General features: G+C 43.9%; 1 protein-coding gene across 3 annotated transcripts; it reads right to left on the bottom strand.

Moving 5' to 3' along the window:
• Window positions 1–1852: 1852 nt before the first annotated feature.
• On the bottom strand, window positions 1853–16308 carry LOC146340581 (interleukin-1 family member 10-like). 3 transcript variants are annotated; one of them, XM_084803883.1, is made up of 5 exons: window positions 16259–16308; window positions 9898–10081; window positions 6472–6600; window positions 4564–4697; window positions 1853–3782 (listed from the first exon to the last, which is right to left on the bottom strand). In XM_084803883.1, the coding sequence occupies exons 2-5, from the start codon at window positions 9980–9982 to the stop codon at window positions 3567–3569; spliced, it is 564 nt and encodes a 187-aa protein (XP_084660009.1). In that variant the 5' UTR covers window positions 9983–10081; window positions 16259–16308; the 3' UTR covers window positions 1853–3566. The 3 variants fall into 3 exon arrangements, with proteins under 3 accessions (XP_084660009.1, XP_084660011.1, XP_084660012.1); XM_084803885.1 differs by having other exon boundaries at window positions 2415–3782; window positions 9898–10094; XM_084803886.1 differs by lacking the exon at window positions 6472–6600 and having other exon boundaries at window positions 2415–3782; window positions 9898–16308.
• Between the last annotated feature and the right edge of the window lie 350 nt (window positions 16309–16658).

The raw sequence follows: 16658 nt of genomic DNA, 5'->3' as shown, positions 1-16658 counted from the left end.
ATCTTAGATATAGATTAGTGCTTGGAATTTTAGACAAGAGCTTTGTGAAAGAATGCAGCTAATAGAGGACTTAAGTCTCCACAAAGCTAAAGGGCCTGTTGAGACACGCACAAGGGGAGGGTGGTCAGGGTAACTACGGAGTGGGGGTTAGCGTGACCATGACATGCGTGCCCATCACATGACCCGGAACCACGCAGCGCCATGTGGTTCCCATAACCACTCCCCTCCAAAGTTACTTTAACCATCCTCTCACCACTGCCAGCGGTGATCCCTGTGGCCCACGTGCCACAAAAATGCACGCATTGGCCTCTCCAGCCATTCTGATGCTCCAGCAAACATAGAGAAAGTCCACACCAGCTAGAGCATCACTGGAAGTAGTGGACACTCTTGCCGGCAGACTCTATGATCTCAGCCTGGAAGTTCTCCGGAGGCCATTTTAACCACTGGGGAGCCTGCCAGATGACACAATAAGCCACCCTTAACCCTTTGCAGGGGGGTGGTTAGTCGGGCTGGCTTACTAACCATGAGGAGCCCTCCCCCTACCCAACACGCAAAGCCACATAGTTAGCGGAAATTCCCTAACCACCATGGCTTCACGTTACATGTGAAGAGGGCCAAAGAGATAGCAAGGCAATCAGAGTTTATCAAAACTGAGAAAAGGGAGCAAAGACAACTTGAGAGTGATTGGGAGGGGGTAACCTCTGCTCCACAAAGCACCAGGAGCAGCTGGAGCAGCTATGTTGAAAAGAGCAAATTCACTCTTTGCTTCTTTGCAAAAACAGCATGAAAGAACGCCCAGGAAAAATGAAGTAACAGTCCAACCATTGTAAAAGCACTCTTCAGCAAAAGCCCCGCTTTTTCAAGCTACATGCATGAGATGTGGAAAGGTCCGTAACATTAGAGGAGTTTGTCCAGCTAGAGGAGCTACGTGCAGGAAGAGTTTTAAAAAATAGGGCATTTGGCTATGATGTGTTCTTAAGGGCTAAAGCACACATCACTCTGAAGATGTAGCTAGCAACTATGTCCTCCCCTGCCCCTTTTGTGGGGGTAGTTCTAGTGTTGGGCTATGGGGACTTTAACCCTTTCCCCTTCTGCAGTTTCAATCTGGATTTAAGGGGCGGGAACAATGGCAATATATAATGCCATTTGCTTTAATAGATCACTATTTGGCAACTTTTGCCTTTTCAGACTCCAATCCTCTAGTTCCACCTATAGCATCTGATGAAGTGGATTTTATATCCACAAAAGCTCATATAAATTTATTGAAATATCTGACAACTATATGTGTGCTACATGTAAGGGTTAACTTCAGAGCATCTTCATGCAACAGAAATTAGAAGGAACGTGTCCTGGATTTTAAGGAATAGCTGATTGGACTTATTGGACTTGCTGGGAAGAGTATTGAAAAATGCTAAGCCATCTCTCTTTAAACCATATGAGATGTCTTATTATGAAATACAAATCCCAAATGTTTAATGATAATTAAGAATTTGAAAATGTAAATAAGTAAAAAGTAGCAATTGTATTAAATGAAAGATGCAGGTTCACCAGCAGGTTCACAAAAAATTATGCGTCACTGGCATAAAAAATAATGGTCAAGTTGACCTGGATGGTATCCAAAGAGAAAATATTGAGTTAAAGCCAAAAAAAGGTTGGGCCAAAAAGTTATTTGAGTAATGAACAGCTGTGAGACTATACTATTCCAGGTCAAAAGTGTACTTAAAGTTTTTGCTTATCAATTAAAAGCTAAAGATCTTTAGCAATGCTCGGTTTAATATCAAAAATGTTTTATATGCACAATATATTTTGATGTGATGTTACAAGTATATTTCTAATAAAAATAAACATGGTTCAAAAAAGATTTTCCTTTACTAATTCTTGTTAGTACAAAACCACAATTCAATCCACTTAAAAGAATATTTGGTGTACACTGTGAAGTGTTTTGATCAGTTATAGGTAGTTAACTGGCAGCCAAAGGCTTCCTAAATACTGGAATTATAGTTTGAAAAGACTCAGCAAATACCAAATCCCTTACAAAGGGCCTCCATCTCACAAGAAGGTGTAGCACTGTGCTCTAATCAAAAGGCATCGTCCCCACTAGATAAATGTTTTAAAACAGCCTTCAAAGCACCACCTTAGGCTCCTTTTGGTTTCAACCTTCACCAGATGTATCACTTTTTATGATGTCTGAACTTGAACCTTACTTGCTGTTTGCAGGCTCTACACAAGCATTGATAACTGAACTGGCTGGTGCTGGCAAAGTGTAGCGCTTCTACTCACATGCCTCTGGAAGATGCTGGCTGAATAGATAGATGATAGATAGATAGATAGATAGATAGATAGATAGATAGATAGATAGATAGATAGATATTGATAGATAGATAGATAGATAGATAGATAGATAGATAGATAGAGGCCTCAGTCAGTTCAGAATAATAACAATACACTGAATACAACACACTTTGCTCCACAGCTATGCGGATTAGTTTTTATTATTGTTTTATATTATCATAATTAACAAAATGGTCAAGGATTCCATACTACCCTGCAAATGAGGCCCAGGGAATTACAAATAACTCTGCTTATACAATTTGCTAAATCTGCCCTTCTTGGGTAAGGCTATATGTCTTCACCATCTTTCAACACCCTAGTTCAATTGAAGCAGGAAGACAGGCCATTCTTCTTAGAAGAGGAGTCATGTGGCATGCACACACCTATTCTAGCCCCACACTTTATGGCAGTACAGACCATGGTCACCATATCCAAGAGGAGTTAGGTGTGTGGCCCAGTGCCCTTTGCACACAAATCATTGCACTTCATGTGCCCCAGTACAGCAGACACACTCCACAGGTGACATCTGTTTCCTCTACTCCAGTATGTAGTATCGGTCATTCAAAGGCAGGTTGCATAGGACAGATGGGTTGCATTTTTATCCCACCCTTCTTTCAAGTAGTTCAAGGGAGCATACATGGTTCTTCCCCCATCAGCATTTTATCCTCTCAGCAACCCTGTGAGGTAGGCTAAGCTAAAAGACAGTGATTGGCCCAAGTCACCAAGGGAGCTTCCTCATTGTGCAGGAATTTGAACCTGGGTATCCCTAATCCAAGTCTAACCACTACATCACTCTACTAGGAGAAGCAAAGACCATAGCCAAGCACCCCTATAATCCATGGGGTACACCATGCCTTACTGCAGGAGTTGAAAATCCAGTGTACTCCAGATGTTTTGACTACAACTCCCAGCAGCCCCACCCAGTATAGCCAATGGTCAGGAATTATGGGAGCTGTAGTCCAAAACATCTAAAGGGCACCAAATTGCCTCCCCCTGCATTACTGAAAGGGCTTTCCTACTAAGCACCTATTAGCTGGGGGTATAGCACTGCACACACAGCTTCCATAGTTTTCTGGATCTACGACACTGCCTAAACCTACACTTACTCCTAACTAGAAATGCAGCTTTCTAAACAATTCACCCCACCTCCAGTTCTATCACACACAGAGAACATATAGTGAATACACTAGATGAATCCTCATCTTTCATTTTCCTGTAAGAACAATGGTTTTGAGCTATGAAATGTTATGAAAATAAAACAGTGTGATGTCAGCCCCGCCTTGGCGACTCAAATGAACAGGCTTGTTTGGAGCCAATGAAGTGCTTAAGAACCAACCCCGGAATGCTGCAGATTCAAAGCCACAAGTCACTGAGTTCGCTTCCGTCTTACTCAAGAATGTGAAGCTCTTGTGTTCCTCATTGCTTTTGTAAAGATCCATGATGTTTCTCTCCTAAGAAAATACAAAGGCTCAGTTAAACCAAGATTAAAAAGTTGTATTGTATCAATAGGATGGCATGGCTCCAGTATTAGCCCCTTAATTAATTCATATATGTTTCCCACAGAGACCAACTCACTGGTTGCCTTTTGCCATTTTTTCTTTTCTTTACAGCAAAATAATGCTTTTTTCACTATAAAAGGAAGAAAAATGAAAGTAGTTCTTAAAGTCCATCCCCAACATGGGGAACAGAAGTTAACCTTTAAGGGACAATGCATTGCTAGCTCCCTTCCTTCCCTGCCCCCCTCCCCCCAGCCATGCTGAACAAAAAGCAATAAAAGAGGCAAAAGCTACAAACAGGAAGCTTTTGATTAAAAGCACATCAGCCATCAAAACCATCAATAGCATTTTGCATTTCCATACTGGACAGGCTGCTGCTGCAACTGAACTTTGGCTGTTGGGTGGCATAGAAATATAAATAAATAAATAAATAAATAAATAAATAAATAAATAAATAAAAATTGCGAAGTTATTGCTCCCAACCAGCTCTGAAAAAAATGGGAGGACAGCCCCAAAAGCTTGGAATGTACTGATTTGGCAATGGCATTGGCTGCATTCTCCGTAAAACGTGCTTGCTAATTCCAGAGAAAAGAGGCTAGCAGCTTTTCTTCATACATCACCTTAGCATAGAATACTGGGGCCATTTTTGACACAGAATATACACAATCCTAATCAAGTGAGTGAAAAATGAATAAGCAAGTAATTTCTTAGGGAATTAGAAAAAAATGAAACTAACCGCTAACTGTAGCTGAGGCTGACCACTACCTGTCTTCACACAAGACAAGACAAGTGCATGGTCTTTGAGGCCCATAAAGATGGCGCATTCTTTGGGATCTAGGAGGTTATTGGGTAGCACAGCCATTACCTGCCCTGGAGGAGAAAAGCGGGCAAGAAACAGGGTCAATGGTACAAGAGTGAGAAAGATAAGTATTTTTGTTTGGAACTGCTGCTTTGTGCAGGGAACCACTGGTGGATGGTTGTCAGTAAGATGAAAGGCTGTTGAAATGGCCTGTAAGAGCAAATATTGGTTTTAGGGCATGCATGAGCTCAACCATTAATCTAGAGCTACATCCACAGTGATGAATTTTCATATTGTTCGTTCTCTTACATAGCAATTGTAACTTGCACAATCCACACATAATACTGTGTCCTATTTGTGCTTCCCTGTAATAGGGTTTACACATAGACACAAATGTTTACCTGATTAAACTAAGATATGTGAGGGAACTAGCAAAAGCCAGAGGCAAACATTCTAAAGTTCCATCCACCCTGTCCCATGTTCTGCTCCTCTTCAATCCTTAACAGAGGTTCAAAGGTGCTTATATTTATTTGGATTACCTGCATGTTGAGATATTCAGTGATCTGTACTAATTGAAACTTTCTTTCAAACTGTCCCTCAAGTTTACACACACACACTAACTACTTAGGAGCAATCCTATGGGGATAAGCAGACGCCTCCGAACTTGGAGGCGACTTCCTATCCAATGCAGGGTGGGTGGAACACAGAGGGGATCATCTCCTCTGTGCTCCAGCCACCCTGTATTTGCAGCTAGACGGCCAGTTTCGGCTGTCTAGCCGCAGGACTTTGGAGTGAGGGCGGAGGCCAGACAACATGTAGGAAGCATCATACTGGCAATTTCGCACTCCCCACCTCCAGGAACGCCCTCTTTTGCCCCACCCCACACTGTTCATCTGACCGCAGAGTCGGGGGATGATCTGCACCGCCTACAAGGTGGCAGGGGAGGGGCGAGGAGGCAGTTTTCCAGGAACTGACCTCGGAGCACAGGCTCTGAGGTCGGTTCCCAGAAACCAAACAATCCTATGGCCCTCTAGCCACTGCCTAGCAGCCATAGGATTGCACCCTAAACCATCTATACATGGAAATAGGTCAGGGGTGCAGAAAGTCAAGCCTGGAGGCCAAGTCTGGCTTTCCTGGGATCCCATTTTGGCCCTCCAGGGTTCCCCAGCTAATAACACCCCATTCCCCAGACCCCACCCCTTTTCTCTCTGACCACCATTCCCCAGACCCCACCCCTTTTCTCTCTGACCACCAATCGTATTGTGGTTTCCCAGCTTTTGTATAGTTTTCTTTTCTCTATTCTAAAAAAATGTCATGCCTCTCTTAACTTTTAGTTACTGGCAGTAGGAGTTTTAAGCTAAATTATGCTGAAAGAGGTTCAACACCCTTGTAGTAAGGACTAGGTAGGATGAAGATGGAGCTCAATAGAAGGTACCTAATGAATGGAGCATACAGCTGGCCTCCTTCAGAGCTGAAGATATAGTGCAACAACAGGGGAAATGTTGCATGGTTGCCCAGGAAAGAGTGACAGCAGCTCCAGACTTTACATGTTCAGTCCATTTTCAGAGGGTTGCCATGTTAGCCTATTGCAGAAAAACAATAAATTGTCCTGTGGTGTGTCCAACACATTTATTCTGACATAGGCTTTTGTGGACTATAGCCCATTTCATCAGATTCAATGGGCTTTATAGTCCACAAATCTTATGCCAGAATAAATCAGTTATTCTTTAAAGTGCCACAAGTTTCTCTGCTGTTTATGTGCAACGAATATTTTTTATCTGGAGGGCATGTGGGGAGAGAAGAGGCTGAGAACTGCAGACAGCACACAAGACCTTTCACTGCTACCTGATGAAGTGGAATTTCGTGGGGCTGCTATCAGCAAGTTGTTCAGCAGGAAGAGGAACTTCTGGTTAATATCCCAAATTCTGAAGAGCCGGGGATGGTCTACACGTAAAGGTGTGTGCCCAACCCTATCTGGAAAAGACATGGTGGGGCGAGGGGATAGATAAATCTTTTATAAATATACACACACATATACACAATGGCCTGATTCACACAACACGAGAATGGTTAATAAGTCACAGTGGCTTGTTAACCATCCCCGCACACGCCAGTTGCATGCCAGCTCATTTCCCCAATTATCTCACCAAGCGCAAGTTGTCATGATGCCCAAACCCAGTGAGGGTGGCTTGTTGGAGTGGTTAACAAACCACCCAGAAACTATGGCCTGTAGTTTGTTGTGGGGTAGTTTGTTAACCACCCCAACAAGCCACCCTCACCCTGTTCAGACAACATGAGAAGCCACGAAGCAAACCAGGTCAGAGAAAAAGAGACAGATACACGGGAAACAAACTGTTATAAAAGAAGGAAACAGTAAGTTGTTTGGCACTGAACACTATCTTGAGAATGTATCATTTGTCACATGTGACTTTCATTTTGTGCAGAGCTGGCCCTACCATTAGGCAGAGTGAAGTGGCAGATGCTGGGAGGCAGCAGCAAAACACTGAAGGAGAAGGCTGTGTGCCAGATGGACTGAATTGTACCCCCTAAAGCTAACCTGCTGCCTTTGGGTGCTATGGGGGATGCTGTTCCATCACCACTGTTGAAGAAATTGTCCAGTTGGCTATCATACATGGGAATGAGAGAGGGCACCATCTTGTTCCTCGCCTTAGGCAGCAAAATATCTTGGGCTGGCCCAGATGTTATGGTTGCAATTTGCAAAGAGTTTTCATGCAGTAGCAAAATCCCTAGTTGGCACAGGACATTTTCCATGGCACAATTTGTGCAGTTTCTGTTTTCAGACTAAAATGTCCTCCATCTTCAAAATATTGTGCATACAAACCTCAGTATCATTTAAATGAGTTCATCCAATGAAAGAAACACAGGAATATACTACTAAAGAGAGAATAGCTACGTACTGCAGCTGCTGAATGTTTTCAGCTGTGATCCATTTAGCAATTAAGCCAGAGAAGTACATCGTATGCCATAAATAACAGTCATGGTCCTGGCTACCATTCTAGGTACTGACTCAGAGGAAGGTGCTATCCCTTCCCTAGCCCTGAGGAATGGAAGATGTGGGTTCAGATAGCTTGCATGCCCCCAGGGGACCTCAAGGCCCACTAAAATTCCAATCTGGCTGGCTCCAACTATGACTGCTTTTAAGAAGGCTTTAAAAACATACCTGTTCTCTCTGGTTTTTAATTGAAACGTTTTTATGGTATTTCCTGCTGCCAAATATTTGAAAATGGATTTTATTTTAATTAGCTTATTTTAGAACAGCTTACATTTTTGATGCTGTTACCACTTTGTATTGAATTTTGTGTTTATATTGTAAGCCACCATAGAGAAGGTCCCTAAAATATTTTTAAAAGCCTACAAAGTCAAAAGGACCCATATAAATTATAGGAATTACTAGTTTAAAAATGACAATCATACATGAAAACCATATGTAACAATGACACAGTTATAGCCAGAAAACACTATGAGACTGGATTTGTACAATATCCGATTGTAACACTGAAGATATGACACAATTGTGGTAACTGAAACAGTGTTGTAGCAGCTGTTGTTTACAGTGGAACAGTTGCAGTTATTAGTAAAATTATTTTAGTTGTTTGTTCATTACTTTATCAAAACCAAGTTGGAAGAGTGCCCCTGACCCACTATTTATTTTGGAGATTCCCAGATTGTTGTGAATTGTCTCCTACATTGTAGCTTTTGGGAGAGTAATAAAATGCCTTGAGGAATACTTGTGCTAGATATTCTGGAGGATTTGCACCAGTTAATAAGTTGTTTGGAAGAGATATGCAAGAGGGCAGGGGGTATTTTCAGCCTTTTGCCATGAGAAATGTTTCTGTTCCAATTCAGTTTTGACGAAGTAATGAAATGGGATGCAATGGGAAGAACTCATCATCAAACACGGTGTTTTCTGGTTATAACATATGTAATCATTACAGACTTTTCATGTGTTATTGTCATTTTTTTACAGATTGGAGATAAGAAGAGGGTGCCTCTCTGCATCTCCTCACAAAGCCCCAGGTTGCCTCCAGGATGCATGTTTAGACAGAAAAAAATACCTACAACTCCCAACATTCCCCAGCCAGCCAGGAGTTGTAGGCATTTTTTCTGTCTAAATATGCATAGGATTACACCCTTAGAGGTCTGTTCCTGACTACAACCACTTATACTGCGTCACTGAAAAACAGTCAGGTCTTGTATAAAGCCCGTTGGAGTGAGAACAGGGGAATTCACATCACCGATAAGATACAGCCCCAGATCAGATGTAATAATCTCGGTCCGCTAAACCATGGTTTATCAGAACAGAACAAGCCTCGTGCCTGTGCATTACCTCCTTGCTCCTCCCCTTCGCTCGTCCACATGCACACCCAACTTCAAGAAAGATATTGTGGTTTGCTAAACAGCATGATGGCCAAACCAGGAAAGTGTGGTTTAAGCACTGGTTACAAACCAGAATATGAAGACATGGTTTATCAGACCAAGATCACTTGCTGAATCAGACCAAGGGCCTATCTCGTCCAGCAGTCTGTTTGCACAGTGGCCAGCCACAAGCCTATGGGTAGCCTACAGGCAAGACATGAGTGCAACAGCATCCTCCTGCTCATGTTCCAAGCAACTGGCATGCAGAAGCATACTGCCTTCAATCTTGGAGGTAATGCATAGCCATCATGAATAGTAGCCATTGCTAGCTTTCTCCTCCATCTATTTGTCTAATTATCTTTTAAAGCCATCCAAACTGCTACATCATGGGAGACATGATCTCACTTGGCTGGCATACTTAGCTGTAGGTAGGATAATGGAAATGAAGCCCATTTTTGCATTGCCTAAGAGAGTGATCCTATGGCCCCTAGACAGCATCTGTTCAGTTTCCTGGCTCCAAGGTCGGAGACCACGTTCCCTGCCCCATCCCACTTCCCCTCATAGCAGGCATGGAGAGAACCACATTGGCTACCTCTCTGTGCTCAGAAAATGGAGTGTGGAGATGGTGAAAGCGGGCATTCTCGGGGAGGGGAGGAGACCGGGGCAGCTGTGGTACACTGTTTCCTATGGCCGCCCCAGCCTCCTTCCCTCCCGCTCCAAGGCGCAGCTTCTAGAGAGGCAAAATCACCTGTCTAGCAGAAATGCATTGTGCCCTCCAAGTTCGGAGGCTGCTAACTATCCTCATTGGATTGTTCCCTAAATGTTTAAAGATGTGTGCATATTTTGGGAATTTCTCTAGGGGGACGAATTGAAAAGTGAAGACTTGTTCTGCACCTGGCTTTGGATTATAATCATGGAATAGATCTGCCATCTCCTGGTCCACATTCTTCTTGTGGGGCTCTTTCTTCTGGGGTTCCATCTCAACAAGCTCTCCCACTTTCACCAGCCCTTGTCTAGGACTGGCTGAACTTCAGGGTCTTGGATGCTTCTGCAGTTGCAGCTACAATCCTGGAAAGGGCTATTAAAAGAGACTGACAACATAGGCTATGATTCCTGGCAGGCAGAGAAACCAAATCATTTTAAAGAAAGATGGTTGTAGAGCAGGTCCTTTGATAGTGGATGGGACAAATGTAAGCAACCAAGAGGGCTGGAGTACCTTGTACAGGGAGAAATCAACAGAGGAACTCTTATGTGGTTGGGCTTTTAGGCCTCAATAAAGAGAACAACATTGAACAAAGTGCAAGGCCCCTGAAGAACTGAGAGGAAGAGAATTTGAGAGACAGTGCAAATTTGGGAGAGACCATAGGCAGGAGGGACAGCAGCTCAGTGGTAAAGTCCCTGCTTTCCATACAGAAGGTCCCAGGTTCAATCCCTGGTATCTCCAGGTAGGACTGGAAAAACCCCTTCCTGAAACCCTGGACAATGGCTGCCAGTCAGTGTTGGCAATACTGGGCTAAATGAACCAATGATCTGACTCAGGATAAAGCAGCTTCCTATGGAAGTCAGTAAGTTAGGAAGGAAGATCTCAGATGATACCAAGGCTGTGGAATTTATTTATTTATTTTACATATTTGTATACTGCCTTGAAGAACCGAACAGTGCTCTCAAGGCGGTTTATGCAATAACACAGTTCATAATAAGAGCATGTAAGCATATAAGAAAATACAAAATCAGTATAAAACCGACAAAAACATGCCATCTAAAACCCTCAGTAAGACAAGCAGCAACCATTTAAAAAAATTACATTTTAAAAGCCTGATCCAGTTCCAAGCTGATCAGTATGAGCATATGTAAACAGACAGGTCTTGAAAACCCACTTAAAACATACCATCAGGCAAGGGGGCAAGGGGAGGGGAAAACAAATTGCCCATGGTAGGGATTTCCACAGTGGTGGGGCCCCCACTGAAAAGGCCATTCACACCATCCTGATGGACCTTGGCAGTAAGCCAGAGAGCAGAGCTTCAGAGGTCAATCTAAAAGGCTGGGCAGGTTTGTATTGATGCAGGCAGTCCTTCAAATAACCTGGTCCCAGGGTGGCCATGTGCCCTACTTTACAGAGGACTGTCCTCTATGAGAAGGGCTGTCCAGCCCAAGTCCAGTTTAAAGATAAAGAACCCTAAGAAGGGAAAGAAGCCTAAAAGTTGCTCATTAACAGTTAGCACCTAGCCACAGTCTTCCCCACTATGGTGGCATGTATTGTATTATTCCTATTTAAATTATGGTACTTATTTCTAAAATGTGCATCTATGTATATACATTAGCAGATGCACAGTTTATGTAAATCTGTGTCCTCTTTTGTTCTCTTTTTTGGTTATGCATTTCCTCTTTTTTGGTTTTGCTAAGAGCTTTTCTACACAAGGCATTTATGGTATGTTTGTGATTCCTTACTCACAGTTGTTTATGGGCTCTTTAGACAACGTCATCCTCCAGTTTAGCTTCTGTTTTTTCAGGGCACTTTCCTAGGGGTTTTCAGAACAGGGTAAATGGGGCATTTTTTTAGAATGGGGGAAATGGTGCTATATCTCCTTGTGTATTTGTGTTATTCCGCTATAGCACAGCTCGACCTAGAGGTTATGTAGTGGAAAACCAAGAAAGGAAAAGCTCTTTGTGTAGAGTGCAGATCTCAATTCTGTAATGAAACCGCAAGTAGATACAGCGATTAACAGCCTTGTGTAGAAAAGCTTGAAGTGACCACTCTCCCAGCACTTTGAATTTTGCACAAAGTCTGCACTGGAAGACAGCGCAGCCGGTATAGAATCAATGTTATGGACTCAGGTCGCTTGGCACCCCACAAGCAACCAGGCAGTTGCATCCCATAATGACTGGTGCTTGCAAATCGTCTTCAAAGATGCCTTATACCCGCTCATGCTCTTTGTCCATTTAGTCCAGCATTACCTTTTCTGACTAACATTGGCTCTCCAGGGACTGAGGCAAAGGTCTTTCCCATCAACTCCTATCTCATCCTTTTTACTGGAGATTCCAGGGATTACGCTGGGACCTTCTGCATGGAAAGTATATGCTCTCCCCCTCAGCAATGGTCCCTCCCCTACAGTATGCTCCTAGAGGTGCTTCACATCCTTCCTTGTCTTCAGAAAGGGCAATCAAGCGCACTGTTTTCAGGCTGTCTTTGGGTCATTTCAGCTAGATATTAAGAATTGCTCAGCCATTTTTGTGAGACCCTGGACGCTGTTTTGTCGTTATTTGGTAATGTTTGCTTTAATCTTTTCTAAGCCTCTTTGAGCTTTTGCAGGGGGAGCAGGGGGGGACGTAAAGTGTTTTAAATAAATGATTACAATAAAATGAAGAAGTAGGATTCAGGAAAATTAAGGAAAGCTGCAGGGCAAGAAAGTAACAGGGAAAAGTGTCCGGGGGGTGGGGGGCAACCTTGAGTGGTGTGGTGATCATTGCAGAACCGGAAAAACCAACTCCTCGGCATTTTCCAGTGGGCCTTTGACTCTGGTTCATCAGATGAAGATGCTAACCATTCTGCTGACATAAATTCACCTTTAATGTGTCATGGGACTCTTTGTCTTCCTTGCTGCAACAAACTAACAAGGTTCCTCTTCTAGAACCCCTCCCAGAACGTATCTGCTCATAGGAAGCAGCCTCCACCCAAGATGGACTATTGATACAGCTAGCTCATAACTGTTTACAGCAGCTTTCCCCACCCTGGTGCCCTCCAGATGTTTGGGACTTCACCTCCCATCAGCCACAGGCCATACAGCCAATGGTCAGGAAGCCTGGTTGTTGGAGTCCAAGACATGTGTAGAGCACCAGATTGGGAAAGGTTGGTTTATAGTCATAATGGAGGACCAAACTAGGATTTCAACTCCCATCAGTCACAGGCCACGTGGCCAATAGTCAGGAAGCCTGGGTGTTGTAGTCCAAGACATGTGGAGAGCACCAGATTGGGAAAGGTTGGCTTATAGCCATAACAGAGGGTCAAACTAGGCCTTCTCTAAGTACATAGCATGCAGCAACGTATCTTGTTTTTCCTTACTAAATTACAGGTGCATACGGAGGATGCAACCCTTACTGGGAACTCAGTGCAAGGGGAGGGGAGAGGAGGGGAGACCTATCTCTTCCCTCCCCAGTGCAATCAAAACCAAAACTGCCCCTCCTTGTGCAGCTAACCATTATCCTTGGCGCCATAGCCTTGGGTACTATGCGCCTTAACTTTGGGGATTGTAGGGGATGCCATTTGCTCTTCCGCCCCAGGCAGCAAAATGTCCTGGGCCAGCCCTGAGAAAGCATGTACTCCACCTTTGATCTATGGACCCTCCCCTCTATTGTTAGCATCTTCCGTAGAATGCACCTGAACAATGCATTCTACGGAAGATTAGATCAGCTGCTTGTCTACCCACTGCAGCCAACCAGTCGCCTCTGGGAAGCCCACAAACAAGCCAAGGAAGAATTGCCCTCCCTCTTGCTTGCCCCCTCCCCCAGCAACTGATATTCAGTGCCCTGCTGCTTCTGAAAATGGGGGTCCCATTTAGCCAGTAGCTGCTGATAGACCTTTTGTCCATGAATTTGTTTTAGGGTGCAATCCTATGCAGGTTTAGACAGAAAAAAGTCCTACAACTCCCAACATGCCCCAGCCAGCTTTTTCTGTCTAAACATGCATAAGATTTCACCCTAAGACACTCAGGGGTTCATCACATGGGGGCAGAAATCCGCATCAATACCAGGGCTATGCTGGCTGAGGTATGCGGGGAGTTGTAGGGCTTTTTTCTGTCTAAACTTGCATAGGATTGCTATGCCCTTAGCCCCTTTTAAAACTCCCAAATCAGGAGACGTCACCAACTCCATCTTGTACCTGGAAATTCTATAGACACATTATGCATTGTGAAGAACTTCCTTTTTCTCTGTCCTGAATCATTGCTTTCTATTTCTTTTCAGGCTCTTATCCTGACCACGCGGCTTTAAAGAAATGTAACCGGTGTAATTTCTTTTCTTTCTTTTTTTCCCCTTTTGGCAGGTTTCTGAATATTTAATTTCCATGATACATTATTTTATTTAGAAATAAAGTTTAAAAAGAAATAAAGGCAGCAACAATAAAAAGGAAAATAAATAAAATATAAGAAGATCACTAAAGAAATAAAGAAACTTTCTAATTATAATTCCTAGTCTATCAAAGATAAGCTTATGGAACAGCTACAGGAAAACAGCCTAAGTAGAAGCTCACTATGTAATGAAAGAATGAAAATACAAGTTATGCAGCATGTATAAGTGGTGTGTGTGTGTGTATGTTACAGGGCTAGTATCAAGGGTAGGCATGGTTGGGCCCCTGCTAAGGGCCCACACCCCAGCAGGGCCCCACTGGCAAGAGCCCCCTGGAGTTGCTCCTCTTCTTCACCATTGCAGCCTTCTTGTTCACCTTCCTTTCTCTCTGGCCTAGACAACTGTGGTGGTGAGAAGGAGCAGCAGATGCCCCTGCCTACTTGCTCACTGGCTCTCTGCCTGTCAAGCAAATGCGTGGTAGCAGTGATGAGAAAGAGGATGAGGAGCAGAAAAGGCAGAGTCATTGATGGAGGGGTCCCACTGAGGATGCCTTTCCCAAGGACCCCCAAAACCTGGAGCTGCCACTGTGTATTGGTCAGAAAAAAAACATAGGCAACAGTACTTGGATGGAATTCGACCAAAAGTTTGAATGGCTTAGGAAATAAATGGAAACCACGGTGCCTGTTAGTTTTCCCCATGAGTGCACCTCCTGTTGAATTTCTCCTTCTTGTGCAGCCTTTTGACCAGGAGTGGGCAACTTGTGGTCATCCAGATGTTTTAGCCTACAAATCCCATCATCCCTGACCATGCTGATCCTGGAGGGTCTTGCTACAGACACTGGCAACAACCAAGGTGATGGACAGTCCCTCTACACACACACAGTGTTCATTGTGTAACTGCATGCAATCATTCCTTACACAATTCATAAAACTTGAAGGGCTTTTTTTACTACACTATGGGCCATCCCATTTTACAGGCATGGGCAACTTGGCCCTACAGCTGTTTTAGCCTACAACTCCCATTAGCCCTAAGCAACATAGCCAATGATGAGGTATGCTGGCAGGTGTAGGCCAAACCATCTGAAGGCAGTGGAGGCTGATGGATCCGATTTCGGTGGGGCTGTGATTCCATTCTAGGTTGCAGTCAGAGCCAGCCAGAACTCTAGAGTTCACAACTCCCATTGTGCTCAATGAGGCTTCCTCCTGAAATGCAGGTGCATCTGGAGCTTCAGGGGAAAGGGGGGGAGAGGGGGAAGGAAGCCTCACTTATTGGTTGAGCAGCCCCTACCAGTCAGATGACTCTAGAGGAGCTACGCAATGTGCTGAACCTATTTTGGGGATAGGGCTGAACACCTTGGATAGCTCCTTTAGAGTTCTGGCTGGTTTCAACCAAAACCCAGAATGGAATTACAGCCCTACCGGAATCAGAGCCACCAGCCTCCACTGTCTGGAGGGCCACAAGTTGGCCACCCCTGCTTCAGAGGCACAGGAGTATTTATCAGCCAAGGATTTGGCAATAGTCTTCAGTACTCTGATTGCACAGACAACTGACATTGCAGATATTTACATTTTTTACTGAAGAAAACAATCTTTGGCACTTGAAAATAGAACTCACCATAGCACATCCATTTGGCCTTAATAACACATGCATATGCATATGTCAGAGCCTTTATATGTGCCTTGATATGTGCCTTGATATCTACTTTCAATCATGTGCCTTAATAACACGTGCATATGTCAGAGCCTTGTATGTGCATCTGCATGACAGCCAGTGTCCTAGAGTGTCAGGTTAGGACTGTGGAATGCCAGGTTCAAGTCCCCACCTGTCCATGAAGCTCACTGGGTGACCATGGGCCAGCCACTATCTCTCAGCCTAATCTACCTCACAAGGTTGTTGTGAGGATAAAATGAAGATAGGGTGGAGAACCATGTATGCCACCTTGAGTTCCTTTCAAGAAAAGATAGGATATAAACATGATAAATAAATGCATTCCCAAAACAACATCAGCTACCCAAAGGTCATTCTTAAAGGGGACTGGACCCAGGAAATGTTTCCCATGACCCCAGACAAGACCAAAGCAACCCACAATAGAAAATGAAGGAGAAGATGATGTGGGGAGATCTAATAACAAAAGCAGCCTAATAGAAGAAAGGAAAAAATCTAGAAAGGTGGTAGGTAGCTGAAGTAACATTACCTGCGCTGACATGGTGAGTCCTGTCTCTTGGGCTAAAGTTCCCTGTCTGTGCTCTTGTCTGGTGTTTACACAACATTTTATAGCTAGCTACCCAGTGACATTGATGGGTCTTACTGCTTGCTCAGTTTCCTGGCTCAGCCACATGGTAAGCTTTGTGGGGAGTTACTGTTTCCTGAAACAAAATGCTCCATGTATTTTTATACACATCTTAACCCTTTGAAGTCACTAGGGCTTTGGACCAATTCATACAGCCATTTCTTACGGAGGGGAAGCCAACCCCCCGTATCTCCATGAGCGATTTACTTCAAGCTGGCTGCATTTGGAGGTTGTTAGGGATATATGACGTCGTGGCCATCCAGCAACCACCCCGGAGCTTATTGGAGGAAAACTGGATTTCCTG

Source organism: Heloderma suspectum, chromosome 6 (genome assembly GCF_057233095.1).
Source record: "Heloderma suspectum isolate Gila_16-S chromosome 6, 16-S_ref, whole genome shotgun sequence".
In the NCBI taxonomy this organism is placed as follows: Eukaryota; Metazoa; Chordata; class Lepidosauria; order Squamata; family Helodermatidae; genus Heloderma; species Heloderma suspectum.
Note: the sequence above shows the minus strand (reverse complement) of the source record. Positions and strands in the feature narration are given on the sequence as shown.